At 52.7% G+C, this 15,109-nt stretch overlaps 8 protein-coding genes across 8 annotated transcripts; 4 read left to right on the top strand and 4 right to left on the bottom strand.

Annotated features, from left to right (window-relative positions):
• Positions 1-53: 53 nt before the first annotated feature.
• VTN00DRAFT_4174 (uncharacterized protein) lies at positions 54-1,718 on the bottom strand (the record flags this gene model as incomplete). Its single annotated transcript, XM_069430573.1, has 1 exon — positions 54-1,718. The coding sequence occupies one exon, from the start codon at positions 1,716-1,718 to the stop codon at positions 54-56; it is 1,665 nt and encodes a 554-aa protein (XP_069289695.1).
• A 1,091-nt stretch (positions 1,719-2,809) lies between these two features.
• Positions 2,810-3,861, top strand: VTN00DRAFT_4175 (uncharacterized protein; the record flags this gene model as incomplete). The annotated part of the gene is made up of 2 exons (XM_069430574.1): positions 2,810-3,062; positions 3,170-3,861. The coding sequence occupies 2 exons, from the start codon at positions 2,810-2,812 to the stop codon at positions 3,859-3,861; spliced, it is 945 nt and encodes a 314-aa protein (XP_069289696.1).
• Positions 3,862-4,420: 559 nt separating this feature from the next.
• On the top strand, positions 4,421-4,967 carry VTN00DRAFT_4176 (uncharacterized protein; the record flags this gene model as incomplete). The annotated part of the gene is made up of 3 exons (XM_069430575.1): positions 4,421-4,666; positions 4,748-4,802; positions 4,894-4,967. The coding sequence occupies 3 exons, from the start codon at positions 4,421-4,423 to the stop codon at positions 4,965-4,967; spliced, it is 375 nt and encodes a 124-aa protein (XP_069289697.1).
• Positions 4,968-5,924: 957 nt separating this feature from the next.
• VTN00DRAFT_4177 (uncharacterized protein) lies at positions 5,925-9,720 on the bottom strand (the record flags this gene model as incomplete). Its single annotated transcript, XM_069430576.1, has 3 exons — positions 5,925-9,402; positions 9,464-9,617; positions 9,681-9,720. The coding sequence occupies 3 exons, from the start codon at positions 9,718-9,720 to the stop codon at positions 5,925-5,927; spliced, it is 3,672 nt and encodes a 1,223-aa protein (XP_069289698.1).
• An 854-nt stretch (positions 9,721-10,574) lies between these two features.
• Positions 10,575-11,169, top strand: VTN00DRAFT_4178 (uncharacterized protein; the record flags this gene model as incomplete). Its single annotated transcript, XM_069430577.1, has 4 exons — positions 10,575-10,594; positions 10,694-10,726; positions 10,800-11,048; positions 11,127-11,169. The coding sequence occupies 4 exons, from the start codon at positions 10,575-10,577 to the stop codon at positions 11,167-11,169; spliced, it is 345 nt and encodes a 114-aa protein (XP_069289699.1).
• Positions 11,170-11,234: 65 nt separating this feature from the next.
• On the top strand, positions 11,235-11,438 carry VTN00DRAFT_4179 (uncharacterized protein; the record flags this gene model as incomplete). The annotated part of the gene is made up of 1 exon (XM_069430578.1): positions 11,235-11,438. The coding sequence occupies one exon, from the start codon at positions 11,235-11,237 to the stop codon at positions 11,436-11,438; it is 204 nt and encodes a 67-aa protein (XP_069289700.1).
• Positions 11,439-11,509: 71 nt separating this feature from the next.
• Positions 11,510-11,756, bottom strand: VTN00DRAFT_4180 (uncharacterized protein; the record flags this gene model as incomplete). The annotated part of the gene is made up of 2 exons (XM_069430580.1): positions 11,510-11,593; positions 11,640-11,756. 2 exons carry the CDS (start codon positions 11,754-11,756, stop codon positions 11,510-11,512), a joined length of 201 nt encoding a protein of 66 aa, XP_069289701.1.
• An 887-nt stretch (positions 11,757-12,643) lies between these two features.
• VTN00DRAFT_4181 (uncharacterized protein) lies at positions 12,644-14,645 on the bottom strand (the record flags this gene model as incomplete). The annotated part of the gene is made up of 4 exons (XM_069430581.1): positions 12,644-13,272; positions 13,329-13,966; positions 14,024-14,531; positions 14,639-14,645. 4 exons carry the CDS (start codon positions 14,643-14,645, stop codon positions 12,644-12,646), a joined length of 1,782 nt encoding a protein of 593 aa, XP_069289702.1.
• Between the last annotated feature and the right edge of the window lie 464 nt (positions 14,646-15,109).

Here is a 15,109-nt window from a genome sequence, read left to right on the forward strand (position 1 = left end):
CCGAACGCCAACAAAATGCGTGCATAAACCCAACATTAAATAGATATTTTCTCTCATGAAGCAACGCTCTCCACACGCCGCCGCTTATCACGGTCGTCATACGGTGAAGGGCTCCGTTTCCTGCGGCCCCTGTCTTCGTAGTCCCTGTATCGGTCTCTGGAACGGTCTCTGCGGCTATTATCCCGATATCTGTCTCGGTCATCGTAACGATCTCTCCGATCGTCGTCCTGATATCTGCTTCTCCTATCATCGTAGCGATCTCTGGACCTGGATCTCGACCTCCGTCTCGGTGGTGGTGAACGTGACCGCGACCGCGATCGTCGTCTGTCTCGGTCTCCGTCCCTGTCTCTGACAGCACTGGCATTGGCACCCGTCGGTCCCCTTTGACGGTCATCGCGGCGGTCTCGGTCCCGGTCTCGCTCGGGCAGGAATCTCTCATCCTTGATGCCCAGGGGAATACCGTCACGGCCACCTGGACCTCCGCGCGGTCGCATATCGAGGCCCTCGCCCCAGCGACCCGTGTCTTCGGTCCTGAGATCCTTATACTTGGTTCTTCCCTTCCTACCAAGCTTGGTCATATCACGGATCTGCATGTACTGCGGCAGGGTCTCGCGGTTAACGTCGTCAACGAACTTGCTGCCCATGGGGTTTCTCCTGTTCAGGCCCTCACGCTCCAGCTCATCCTGGAAGAAAGCACCCTTGTGGAAGTAGCGCTGCATGAAGCCTGCCTGGCCACGGGTGGCTTCGCGTTCCTCCTTCTGCTTCTCCAGGAACTCGCGGTCTTCGCGCTCACGCTCCTCCGCCGTGAGGTTGCGGCGCCGCTCGATCTCCTCGCGCTCCTTCTCCGCAGCCTCGATGGCCTCGCGCTGGCGTTTGATGCGCTTCAGCTCCCGTAGTTTCCACGCAGCATACTCCGCTTCGGGATTGAGACCGTCCCGGTCGTCGATGGCGTCCTCTTCGCCGCCCGCCACGACCATTTCATCGTCATCCCACTGCTTCTTACCCGCGGTGCGGGCGATGGCCTCTTTCTCGAGCTGTTCCCGGACTAACATGTTTGCCTTCTCCTGCCGCTGCGCCCGCCGGGCTTCCGCCTCGGCGGCAGAATCAGCGACGGCAGCAGGGGCCGCGGGTCCATTCGCAGCACCTTGCGCTGCGGCACCACCGTTGCGCTTGTCCTTCTTAATGAACGTAGGTCGTAGGAGCACCCTCTTCGGAGCCTCTTCTTCAGAGCTCGACTCTTCCTCCTCGGACTCTTCTTCCTCTTCCTCACTTTCCTCCTCTTCTTCACTCTCCGCAGCGGCAGCAGCAGCTCTCCCCGCCTGAGCAGCCGCAGCAGGCTTCGCCTTCGCAGCCCCCTCCTCATCAATCTCCTCCTCCGTCACAAACCCTTCCTCATCCTCATCATCCTCAATCTTCACATCCTCCACACCCTTCGTAATCTTCCCCGCAGTAGCAGCACCCGCCGGGAACGAAGTCGCCTTTGGTTGCGCCGCCTGCTTCTGCTGCTGCTGTAGTTGCTGTCTCCGCAGCGCTTCCTGCTGTCTGCGCCGTTCCTGTTCAGCAATCTGCTGCTGCTGTTGCTGCTCCTCCTCTTCCTCTTCTTCTTCGGACGACGAGGGCTCCTCAGCGATTGCTTTTCCGGGACGGTAGCGCTTAACTGGCTTCGCAGGGTTCGCCGTCATACCACGGCGAGCGGAAGGGAAGGCTGGTGGAGGCATGTTGTTCGACGGCGGCGGCGGAGGGCCGCGACGAGATGAGAGAGAGTCGGGCGCTAGACTTAGGTAGCGACTGTTGTCTGAATTGGAATTAAAACTCTGACCGTCCCGCAAGTAAGAATTTAGAGATTTGTGTCTCTGGGCTGAGAGACACAGAAACAAACTGTTTCTGCGTGTTGGGCTTGGGGATATCTCGAATGCGGAGAGTGAGCGAGGTCGTGCGGCGCGTTCAGCGTGAAGCTTGCCACGCCCGTTTGGGATGCTGCTGCGGCTCATCACGTGATCTATGCTTCGAGGGCCGACTGCATCACTTTTCACTGCAATGAGTTGTCATATGATTAGAGGAGGGATGGAGCTTGAGATACGAATTACTTAATTACTTTGGTTTGTTTATCTAGTAAGAATTTCAAGGGGTAGTGTTAAAATACTCGTTATATACCTCCCTGCGCAAGATGTACTGTAGAAAACATACTTCGAACTACGTATGTACATGTACATTGGCCTCTCCCCGCTAGTACCTAGGTAAGTATTTGAAACGCTGAGAATTGTAGTACACATAGAAGTAGACATATCATCAAGGAGGCAATGAGCTTTCAAGAAGATGCATTGGAAGCAATATTTCAAACAAAATACGAGGCACACACATTAAAACTACCAAAAGGGAGGGTCGATCAAGGCCTCCAGGGTCAGCGCTAACAAAGAGCCGAAGTGCTTACCAGTTACTTATTTTATGGTTCTTTGTGTGCCACAATTGGTTGCCGTGTTGATTGAAACAAAGATGTCAAAGAGGTAAGCATCGTGAGACGACAAGGGCCACGTAAGATAGTAATTGCGGTTAACGACCAAGGAGCGATTTTTAAAGAGGAATATCCGTCTCAAAGGGTTTCATATAAGACTGCTAGAACTCGTGTTGGCTATGGAATTCAAGCACCAGTCAACTGTACACACAAACGACGAATCCACCGAGTTACCTATACAAACCAGTCTTGCATACCTATAACGGCAATATATAAAGATTTCACCTATATCTAGAATACTGTTTTCAAGAGTGAAATATTGCTACTGTGTTACCAGCATCCACAGCCTCAGAGACAATGTCAGATTCTTCCTCGATTGTGGTCGATGGACAACCAGGAGAGACGCAAGAGCAACAACAGCAACAAGACTCCAATGTACTACGCACCAGCAAGCAGACATGGTCAACAGTATCAGACCAAGAGACCGTTTTGGCAAAGCTCAGAACAAAATGCCATTCTCCGGAAGAGCTTGCTTCAGATAAATATTTGATCCCCAAGTTCAAGGCGTACATACATACTTGGTTCAATAGCGAGTGTGTGCATTGTAGAAGTACGAACTGATCCATCGGTTGGTGGCTGGCTTGGCTGATCCTTCTATTGGTCAATGGGCAAATCCTTGAGATTTATGCTGACAGTTGTCATTTATTCATTATCCAGATATGAAAGAAGGTATCACCAAGACCCATCCCAACGAAATACCGTCGTCAGCTCTGAGGGATTTTAGGGAAAGCCCCCGTCGTCGACCGGACGATCCCCAAAGACGTGCCGCAGTTGCCCTAGACTGTGAAATGGTCGGGGTAGGAGATGGGAAGGAGAACGAGCTCGTGCAGCTCTGTGCTGTCGATTTCCTCACCGGCGAAGTCCTGATCAGCAAGTATATACTCCCGACGCGTGAAGTTGTCGATTGGCGCACGGCATATAGCGGAGTCGATAAGGATCTGCTGGAAGAAAAGAAGGCTGAAGGGCAGACCTTGGACGGCTGGCGCGAAGCCCGGAAAGAGCTTTGGAAGTATATCGACGAGGACACTGTTCTCGTCGGCCACTCCTTGAACAATGATCTTGGCGCGCTGAAGACGATACATCACCGGGTCGTGGATTCAGCGATCTTGACCAGAAAGGCAGTATCCTCAGATGCTAACGGCTCATGGAGACTCAGGTATCTGTGTAGGAAACTGCTTGGGAAAATGATTCAGAACGATGCTTCAGGGCATGATTGTCTGGAAGATACTTTTGCAGCCCGTGAGGTCATTCTGTTCTGTCTCCTCCATCCAGAACGCCTTGGAGACTGGGCAAAGACTGCCAGACCGAGGTACATAAACCTTGAGCTGAACAAATGTCATGTCGCATGATGAATTGCAGTGTAAAAAGCCGATGATGTCAGGAATCGTCCCATTGCAAGACTGAGTCGGAGCTAAACTCAATAGAAGGCAAATTATTTTGGATAATAATAATTTGGCTGTAGTATCTCAATATACTTATATATAAAAGTCAGCAATGTCTTTCATCTGTGTATTAGACAAGCAAACTGGTCAATCAATCTCAAAGTTTCCGGCATAGGTAGATCTGAGTAATGGCGTTGAAGTCTGAGACATGCTACCATACGTCTCCCGAAAGGGCTGTATGGGTATCGAGTGGATGAATGGAGGATGATTGATTCTGGTTTCCTGTTTGGTATCCATAGATGTCGGAACCTATCAAGTGCAATTAAAACCACGTGACCACGCGTTACGCGAACGCGCCGGCGAACACCTCCATCAACCGATCAAACTGCTTATCGAGGCAATACATACAGCGAGCTCTTCCCCAGATACTTTCGGTACATTTACTCCATTAATCTTCACAAAAGCATATCCGCATATACCCTACCTCATCTCACCCGACCGCCATCAGTCCTCGCCATAAAAAACCATGTCCCTCCAAACCCCCCGCGTCCTCCCCGCGCACCTGCACGCCTTCCACCCCTCGAGCGCCGGCGCGCGCCAGACGCAGACGGTGCGCCTGCTGGGCACGGTGTCTGCGCTACGCGGGGACACGGCGACCATCACGTGCGGGAACCACGGCGACGTGACGCTGGTGCTGAAGCCGGATTCGCACCTGCAGATGGGGAAGCTGGTCGAGGTCGTGGGGAAGGTGGTTGATTTGCCGGGGGGGCAGGTAAGCATTTTTTCTTTCCCACTGGGTCTTGGTAGTAGGTACTATATGGATGGCTGTGATTAATGTATTTTTCCTGTATAGGGTCTCGGCATCCGTGTCCTGGCGACGTTCGATTGGGGAAGTCCGGCGAATTGCGGTTCGTATTGATCAATCCTCCGAATCGAATCTACTGCATATGAGAGATATCAAGGAAGTTAGTTTAACTAACTGAACATCACGGGTTATAGATTACAAGATCTACGAACAAGTCGTCGAAGTCACGCACCGGTACAAGGAGATCTTTTACGATTCGAACGAGTAAAAGAAAAGCGGAAAGAAAATAAATAGGAGGAAGAACCGTGGACAGAACCCATACCGTGCCTAACTGAGATATTTTTTGAGGCTCTGCGAGCGATGCACAGGAACGGGCCTCACGATAGAAGATAGGAACGGAAGAAAAGGGAAGCGGAGGGAAGAAGAGACGAAAAGACATTGAAGATACCCCGTCTATCAGTTGTGAATCAAAGGCCGGACTTCACTGGGCGAGAATGGTATTGTGAGAGAGTCCTGGCGAGGTTCATGGAAGCGTCGGGAGATCATAATGACTGAGTGTTGGGCAACTGCGAATCATATTTTGTCGGGTTTGCTGTGTATGTTGTTCCTCAAGCTTAGACCTGGCGCGGACAGTTACCAGAAATGATGCATGATGTGCTCGCAATTAGAGTATGCTGAAAAGCCACAAATACATACTGTACGAGTCTAATTATTCAAAGCAGTGATCTACCAAGGAAAACCAATGTTCACTAATTCTGATATTATATTTTTGTACTAATGCTACCTAAGATGGTGTTGTCCTTGCGAGTAAACACCCAGATCCCTATCCCTAATATCCCAAACAATCACATTTATTCCTCCGCACAAAACGACCGTCAGTTTGACGTGTGGGTATAACCATGCACAATAAATCCATCGAAAAAGATGAGGATATTTTTTTTCAATAGAGAGAACATTCATTGCGGGAGAAGCACTCCGCGTGATCTCCCACATTGTGAGTCAGAGAAAAATGCAAACGACTGAAACATGCCTCCGCTGTCCCACTCGAATCAGCTGGTGCGGTGTGCTGCCTGTAAATGCATAAAAAACAGACAATAGCCCTTTCCTGCCTCAAACCAGAGACGAGAGCTGAAAAAAGAAAGGTCGAAACAACCAACGCCATCGCTGAAAACGATCAAGCCATAAACGTAAAAGGTATCTTTTGCGGCCAGAGGCCCGTATTCGCCTACGAACTGGGCGTGTTGGAGTTGGATTGTGACTGCTGTGTATCCGAGGAAGTTGCGACGCCGGCATTTTGTTTGCCGTCATCCGAATCTCTAGGTTCCGCTGCTTTCGCTCCTACATCCATGTTTTGCGGGTTCAGCGAGTCGGAACTGAAAAAGCCAGAGTCGGAAAGCTCTGAATTTTGATTGTGGTGGCCATGACTGAAAATCAAGGGACCGAATTGTGAATTGTGAAGGTTTTCCTTATGGATCGAGGGATCGGACAGAATCGCATTGATGAGGTCTTCCGAATCATCATGCGTAGCGGCATCGAATGGCCCAGATTGTCCATGGTTCCTGCGCTCTTCGCGGTTGTCCTCAGCGTCGGATGCGACTGGGGACACATAGTCGGAGGGCACCCAGTCGGCCCAGTGACCGCTAGCAGGGCATTTGGGCGGCTCAAACGGATAGAACGAGTCCGTCTGTGCAACCGATGCGGCATCTTCATCGAAGATGTCCATAACCATACCATCGATAACCTCGTAGTTGCCCAACCGTGGGCTGTCACCGTGGATGGAAGAAAGGTCAGGAATATCTCCAAAATGTTTGTTAACTTTATATCCACGAGGTGTTAGCCCCGATGATCCTCCCTGGGCACGCTGAAGCTTCTCAGCAGTCAGTCTCGTTGGCGTCATCTTCGTGGACTCATCCTTTCTCCTCTCGACTGTGGGCGAGGTAAATGGCAAAGAATTCCTCCTCTCCCCCATTACGCGGGGTGTACGTCGCTTGGGGGTTGGGGTCGAGGGAGGCTCAAATTCAAACTTTGAACATTCGAACAAGTCGTCAAGGTTATCATTATCATGCGTCTGGGGAGGCTGGTTTTCCTTGTCCTGCGGCCGGCTCTCCGATCCCCGTGAAGCGACCCGAGGGCTACGCCGGGGGCTGTTCATCAGGCACTCACCCAGCTGCTTCATTGGACCTTCCTCGTGCGCACTGGGGAATAAGGTCCTCCGAACAGATTTTGGGGTGAGATTGTTGTCAGAAACCTGAATGTTGCGAGTTTCAAGGTTGCGCGCAGGGCTGGATTGGATTGCTCGTCGCAAGGCCTCTATAGCATCTTGCTCCTGCCAACGGTTCTCTGCGGTATCTGTCGACCTTCTAGGTTCAACGCTATTCGCGCGGCGTCGTTTCGAGGGAGGCTCATTCATGTCTCCATCGTTGTCATGATCGTTATCCACACGGGGAGTAACTCCCTCTTCTACCGCAGGAGAGGATGCATCCGTCGGGCCTGGAGAAGACTCCGCAGGCTTCATTGCCTGAGCCTTACTGCGGCTTCTCGTAGCAGTACCCCCATTTGACAAGGGACCCTTGCGATTCCGCGAAGGGCGCTTCCTCTTGTCCTTTGGAGGCTTGTTCCACTTGTTCTCTGGCCGCATGTTCTTGAATTTGTGAAGCCACAAACCGCAAGGATTGCAAAGAAGGATCTGCACGAAGTCGTTGTCGGTATCAGCCAAGGTCTTTTTGAAGATCTTGAACTTGGTGACCCTGTCTTCTTCATCTTTCTCCAGCACCTGCCAGAACAACATCGTTGGGTCTTTGCAGTATTCGTTTGCCTCCTGCTCGCTACCCTCAATGTCCTTTGACCAGGCCCTTCGCCAAGTGGGTGTTTCGATTGCTCCGCAGTTCTCGCAGTAAGGCGGAACTTGACCATCTCGGATACACTTGTCGAGGCGCGCCTGAACCTGTTTCATCCTCCTTGCACCCGCCCCGCTTCGGACTTTTCCCTCCTCCATGCGCTGCGGTGCAGGTGTTTCCATGCTGGGGAGATCACTCATTGGGCCAGCCCACGAGTGAGGATGTTGCACACTGCGTGAAGGTGGTAGCACGGGATCGCTCGCAGGGATAGACTGCATAAGCTGCTCAACCTCACTTTGTGACATGGGGGCAGGCGCCAAAGGTTTCGGTGTCTGTCTGGTGCTGGCCCTAGAAGAAGGCCTAGAGGAAGGCCTAGACCTCGTTGGTTGACGTGGGAGTGGAGGAGCTTGCTCTTTTGAAAACTGATCGACAAGTCCATCGCTTGCCAAATAGTTGTCATGGCGGTGATGATGCCCTGGAGCGGATGGGAGATTGACAGGCGAAGCCGTCGCAACGCCAGAGCCGGGCTGCTCCTCTCTCGCATTTCCATTAGAGGTTGCCCTCCTGCATTCATCCAATGGTGTCCCTGCATCTTCATCGACATTCGTCCGGGGGCACGCATCGTCATCCAAGAGATCTTCGATGGGACCGCTCATGAAGCCCGAATCATGATCCATAGGCAAAGGCGGGAGAACAGGACTAGAACGATTAGGGAATCCGCTGTCCATGACGGGCGGCGAGGAAGGCATGTTGAACGTTGGTTCAAAGATGCCCTGATAACGACCCTCTTCCGGCGAGGTAGCGGGTGGTTCGGTAGAGGGACGGTCATCACCCATCGGATAAGGCGAGGTGTATTGCACATTGCTCTGGCTCGATGACTCGCGCAGGAGACTTGGGGGAGGGCGGATTCGACGAGGAAGCTCATTCGTAGGTCGTGACATAGGAGTTGGTGGGCGGTCAGGCCCTTCGTTGGAGCGTTGAACCGAAGAGGTGGGAGGATTCACGGGAGTTGGGCGGTGGATACGAACTGAGGCAGCTGTACTGGCTGCCACACGTAACGACCCTGGCTGTCTCTCGATATTGAAGTCTGCCTTCTCTGGCCACTCCGCCCTGAATACCTTGGCCCTTTTTCGTGGTTGTTGCTCCCCTGACTCCTCAGCGCTACCATAGCCTGACTGCATAGATCCTCTCCGAGTGGTGTACGATGGCTGTCGCTGGAACTCCATATCGCGCGTGGATGCCCTCGACGATGGCCGGAAAGCGTTGTGTTGCTGTTGTTGGCTATGTTGTCGCTGCCCACCAGGTGTCGACGTTCTGCTGGGAGGTCCGTATGTCGACTGTGCTGGAGAATGTGCCTGATAGTCTTCATTTCTATTCCTGCTGAGTATGTCTCTTGGGGTTGAGCCTGCACTAAGGAGCTGGTGGAACTTCTCAATCCCCGAGGGGTCAATGGGCGAGGTGGTCCGGTCCGTCAGCTGAGGCTTGTGGCCAGACAGCAACCCGGGGTTCTGTTGGACGAAACTGGTCCACGCCTGGGCATCGAAGTCATGCGGGATAATGCTGCTCAATTCTCGGTACTTCTGCATGCTCGCGAGGTATTCGCTCTGCAGCACGGTGGGGACGGGAACGAGACGAAGCTTGACCTCGAGGGTCTCCTGTGCACCTTTTGAGAAGAGGCCGAGAACATTTTTGCAAACACGGCCAGTCACGATCGTCTTGGACTGGTGAGCTGGTGCGTTGGGTGTCGGGGAGGCCGATGCGAGAACCCATGACAACATTCCCTGTCCCACCAAGGGCGTTTCGTATTCCGAGTAGTCATAGGCGTACACGGTGTAATCCTGACCTAGCTTGGCCACCAGCTCAGGGCTAGATTTGGAGGTGAGTAACCGGTCGGCTGCCTAGACCGTAATGAAGGGGAAAGGCACACCTGGCAGACACAATGGCTTGGATACATGTCTTCAGCTCAATGACACCAATCTGGGTGTGCTCGTCCAGGTAGGCGGTCTGGATGTCGAGAAGGTGAGGCCATCGGGCGAGGCAGTTGGTCTTGCTCTCATCGTCGAAGGTGTAAAGCACCTTGACTGTGGGATTATGACAGCAGCATCAGATAGAGCGTCCATATGTATGCTCTGGAAGGGACTTACGCCTCATAGGCCGGACGGATATACCGTCCTGCGATTCCATGCTGCCGCCAGCTGGTACGTTGGGGACTTGTGACCATAAGCAGCGGTATGTGAGATGTGGAGTGCAGGATTGTTATGGGGTTGTCGATGATGACGGTTAAATAGGTAGAGAGGGTCGATGAGCTGCAGTAGTACGTCTCGTCGACTTCGCGTACGGGTTCGCGTCGTGTACTCGTGAGTTTGGGTGAAATTTGCGTTTGGGGGGTATCGAGAGAGAAGTTAAGATGGGAATTGAAGCGTGAATCTCGTCGGCAATTGGGTATCTGTGCAGTCCCCTAGGACCAACTCGTCACTAGGACAATAGGTGGGTATGCAAATGCACGTCGTGTCGTGATGGTATGAGACTAGGGCCGGTCCGGTATGCAGGACGAGGATGGATGGATCTCGGGGCGGTATATAAGAGAGGGGGGGCAGATTTGAGGTCCGGGTAAATGTAGAAGAAAAACCCCAAAGGAGAAAAACTTCCTCCTTTCGCCCTTACAGCCCAAAGCAAGGATCAATGGCTCGAGGGAGGGGGGAAGAGAAAGGTAAAGGGAGGTTGGGGGTACGAGGAAAGATCCCTTGTTGAGCGTTGCGTGAAGCCGAATCTTAAAGTGCTCCCAAAGCGTGTCATGCAATACACCGCGTGTACGTGACGCCAGCCAATCGCGGGCTCGGGAGATCGGGGCGCCAAACACGGGCATACACGGTTCGCACGTGACCGTGGCGCGGCACCTTCAGCACGCGCCAAGTCGCCAAGCCCTCTGAGGCTGAGAGTCCCGCGAGTCGGACCTCGTCACGCCTGCAGAAGCCTTGGAGAGAGGTCTGTCTGTCCGCCAACTTCACGCAGCAACACAGCCCTTATATACGGCCACCATGTCGGACCCTAAGATCCAGTATGTCCTCTTCTACCCCTCCTTGCGATGACTCATCACGCGCATCCCTATCTCTCATCAGAAACGATGATGCTAACCACCTGACCTTCTTCCCAACAGGGACCTGCTCAACAAGCCTCGCAGCGAGCTCACGTACGTTTCATCCATCACCCACTCTATCTACCCCTCTCTCCAAATTCATACATTCTAACCCGACACACCACAGTGAATACGAAGTCGCCCTCGTCGAGGAGCACGAGCTGACCGCGGGCCCGCTGTCGCTGCTCCAGACGGCCACGCGCACGCACACTCAGGTGCTGATCTCGTGCCGCAACAACCGCAAGCTGCTGGCCCGCGTCAAGGCGTTCGATCGCCATTGCAACATGGTGCTGGAGAACGTCAAGGAGATGTGGACCGAGAAGCCCAAGGGCGGGAAGGGCAGGGGGGTCAACAAGGATCGGTTCGTGAGCAAGATGTATGTCTTATCTATCTATCAACTTGATGGTACTTTGGAAAGGAAGAATCAGTGCTGACAGAAAGCAAAAAACATCAGGTTCCTCCGCGGTGACTCCGTCATCCTTGTCCTACTGAGCTGAACGTTATCACGAACGAACGAACCCCAATTTTTATCTGTCATTCGATTCGGTCCCAAGTTGCTTCTATGTCCCGACAACTACTTACTACTCACTATCTACCTATCTGGTCCTTCGATCTCCTAATCCTATCCCATCCTATCCTTGCTCGCATCCGTCCTCCTCCCGCAGGAATTTCGTATCCTGCTCATCTCATCATCCCATCGCATACTAAGGCAAAAGAAAAAGGGATGATCTACCAAATGATACCATTTCCGTCCGCCTCATTGTGAACACAGAAAATTCCTCCTTTGCATATTCATTTATTACACAATTTCCGGTTGAGGGTTTCTCTCATTGCATCCTACCTAGTCATCATTACAGGATTGTAGGAGTGTGAATGTGCCTTTTTCCGTACCCTCCCAGCAACGAGCAGCTTTTCAGCTTCCTGAGTGGGTGGTTGAGGAAAAAGAAAAAGGGAAGAGGAATTTTACTGTACTTGTCGTCCGGTGAGAAAATGAAGGAAACCAAATGGGCTTTCTGTGGTTGATGCTGTCACTGGCGGTATTCGGTCCTCCTTGGTGATTTGATAAAGAAAAGGGCAACTGCATAATGTAGATTTCTCCCTTTTTGCGTCTATCTCTTTGCCCTTACAGCGTGACCAGAAAAGGAAAGGGAAAGACAATCAATGGAAAAGCAATACTAAAATGAAGAAACCCATTCAAGAAAACGAATGGACGTCCATCCGACTATTTTCCCGACCAATGTAGAACAAGCAACAGATACTAGTAACCTTTTGCCCCGCGATTTCAACATGTACAGTACCGTAAAGTAAGTCAGGTAACCTTTGAAAAGCATCTCGCTAAGTGACCGGGCGGGAACGGCGCCCAGCAAGGTTCCAATGTCCAGCCCTGACACTGGACTTACTAAGGGAGCCTGTCGAGAAAACGTGACCTGATTCCACACTATGCAACACAATACCGGACGACATAATACAGAGTAATATACAGCCATAAATCTCGTCCTAAACAGTACTGACGAGCAAAACTAGGGGCGGTGTAGCGCGGCAGTATCGGGGGGTATCGGAAGATCGACCATCGAGGGGCTATCAGCAGCAAGTGCCAACACATCTGCCGACATGATTTTTCCTTTTTTCTTCTCTGCCAACTCAAGTGTTCATTCACTGTCTCACGAAGTAAATGAATGATCTTACGGAAACGAGTTCACCTCATATAATGATTTATATATACCTAGGTATCTATTCTCTTCACCACGATAGATACATCATCAGATCACTAGTGCCACGAACACGCTTGCTGGAATCGCTGGCTCGCCGTCACATATGTGAGTGAAGATCCAAGAAGAAAAATTGCAAAAAACCAGATATCCATTCCCGCGAAGATCCGAAAAGCAAACCGGAAAGACTCAGGCCTCCAAATGTACACACTGGTCGTCGTCGAGATCGCCAGGATATGAAAATACACATTAAATGGCATGCTTAAAATGCATCCGCTAACCCGGCCAGGAACTCGCTGAGCCCGTAGGCACCTGGGTCAGGGACCTTGCCAACCCACTCTTGCTCGCCGCCAACATACACCGTCCGGCCCAAGCTGGCTTTCATGTACTTGGTCGCCTCACTGCCCTCCTGAGCAGCCTTGGCGGCAGTCTTGACGTCCTTGGTATCCACCAGCTTGGTGCAGAAGGGCACGAGGGCGTCGATGAGGGTGCGATCACCAGGCTGGGCAGGGGTGTACTTGCCCAGCGCGGAGAGGGAGTACTTCAGTGCCTCTGCCCAGGTAGCGACAGTGACAGGAGTGGCATAGCCCTTGTCCTGCGCGCGGAGGCCGTGGGCTAGGGCATTCAGGAAAATGGCGTAGATGGCACCTGAGGTACCATCCATGGTGTTTTCAACGACATTGACAATCTGGTTCACTGCGTTGACAACATCCTCGGTGATCTTGGTGAAGGGATCATTGAGCAGCTTAAGAACTTCCTCAGCGCCGCGCTTCAAGCCCACACCGCAGTCACCATCGCCCACAATGGTGTCATATCGGGTGACCTGTGGTTCAGCGGCAATGAGGCGCTTCAGACCGGATGACAAAACCGACTTCAGGATGGCGGGATCCACTGCGAAATACGTCAGCTGGAATGCTCAAAAAAGAGCTTTGAAAAGGCAGACGTACACTTCAGGTTGCTGGGCTGTTCCTCGGCCAGTTTGGTCTTCCTGATCTCAATCGGAGCGTCTGTTCGGTCCTCCCAGGTAGAGGTCTGGATTGGGGCCGACCAGCCGACAGCCTCCGCCGGCGCATCCAGCAGTTCGAGCATGGACTTGCCACGACCGAGACCGGTGTCTACGAGTTTCAGCAGCGAGATGCTAAAGCCCAGGCCGTTTAAGCTGGTCAGGAAGGTTCCCTGAATCGTCCGCACAGGCTTGATGTTGTAGCTGCTCTCCAGCTGCCTCGACACCTCCTCAGTAATACCCGCCAGCTCAAGGGTGCTGACACCTCCGAGGTTGTTAATCAGCAGGACGAACTTGTCATTAGGTCCATAGGTGAGGAACGCGCGTTCCGGATCGTTGTGATCCAACAGCTGCAGGAGCATCGTCTGCACTAGCTCCGGCAGGGTCGCCTTTACACGGTGGGATCCAGGCTCATTATGGATTCCCATACCGATTTCCACCTGATCTTTTGGCACCATTTCCTCCGAGTTAGCATCGGGAATCTCCCGTCCCGGAATGTGGACATGTTCAAGGGATGCGCCAAGAGTCACGACGTTCCTTGTGGTGAGCTGCGCGATGCGGTAGACATCCTCCAGGGATGCACTGCGACTGTTAGTCTTTTCGAGGCCTCAGGCACCAGTTTTAGGGACTAAAGCTTACCCCGTCTCCGCCAACGCTCCCACGATCTTCAACACCAAGATCCCGCCACCAATGCCTCGACGACCCACTTTCCTGCCTTTTGTCCTCCCCACTCCAACGTCATCGCCGATGGCGAAGAACTCAGTCTTAATCCCTGCTGCCTTGGCCTTTTCAGCGGCCATACCAAAGTTGAGGACGTCACCAGTGTAGTTCATTATGATGATGAGGACACCCTTTTCGGTGTTGACGCACTCCATGGCAGCCCTGCGCACCTGTTCGGCGGACGGAGAGGCGAAGATTGTACCGGCAACAGAAGCTGTCAACAAGCCCTTGCCGACGTAGCCTGCAAAGGCAGGCTCGTGGCCGGAGCCACCGCCGGAGATGATGGAGACCTTGCAGGGCGAGAATGCATCGGGACGGCGATAGACAATCTTGTTCTCCTTGTCCAAAACCAGGGAAGGGTTGGTGCGCGTGAGCGAGTTCAGGGCGTCAATGACGAGTTTGTTGGGATCAGAGAAGAAATGCTTGGCTGGTTACGTTCCCGTCAGCATGCATTTTGCCTGTGCTTTCATATTCGACGGATTGAGATCCGGGGGTGATGGAGAACAACGGTTCCCGAGATGTGACTTGACGTACTCTGCATCTTGAACCGGGTTTATAGGCGGGATGACGTATGTGGTTTGGCGCGGAACACGATTCTTGGCCGAAAAGAACGGCAGAATGGTCGCAGATATCCAGGAAGTGCAAATACGCAAGATGTAGGTGGATGGGTATCGAGAGTGAAGAGGATGACTGCGAGCACGTCGAGGAAGGAGGGCGGGCGAAAGAAATAGGACGTGCTGGAACACTGTGCTCCAGGTGCACCGGCGTATACTTCTTCGATGGCGGGGAAGAAGTGGGGAACCTGGTCAGCGGGAACTCGTTCGTCAGCGGGGTTTAACTTCAGGGTCATCGACCAGAGCCACTCAAGACCCCTGGAGAAGTGCCATAACCGCCCGCCGACAGGGCAACCGAGGCGAGGCCTCTGCACCCGTCCGGGGACCGCCACCGTGAGGACACTCCATGAACACAGCAGAAAGGGCAATCTCAAGATCAACAAGATCTATG

Source organism: Thermoascus crustaceus (genome assembly GCF_041956765.1).
Source record: "Thermoascus crustaceus strain CBS 181.67 unplaced genomic scaffold VTN00scaffold_2, whole genome shotgun sequence".
NCBI classification, from domain to species: Eukaryota; Fungi; Ascomycota; class Eurotiomycetes; order Eurotiales; family Thermoascaceae; genus Thermoascus; species Thermoascus crustaceus.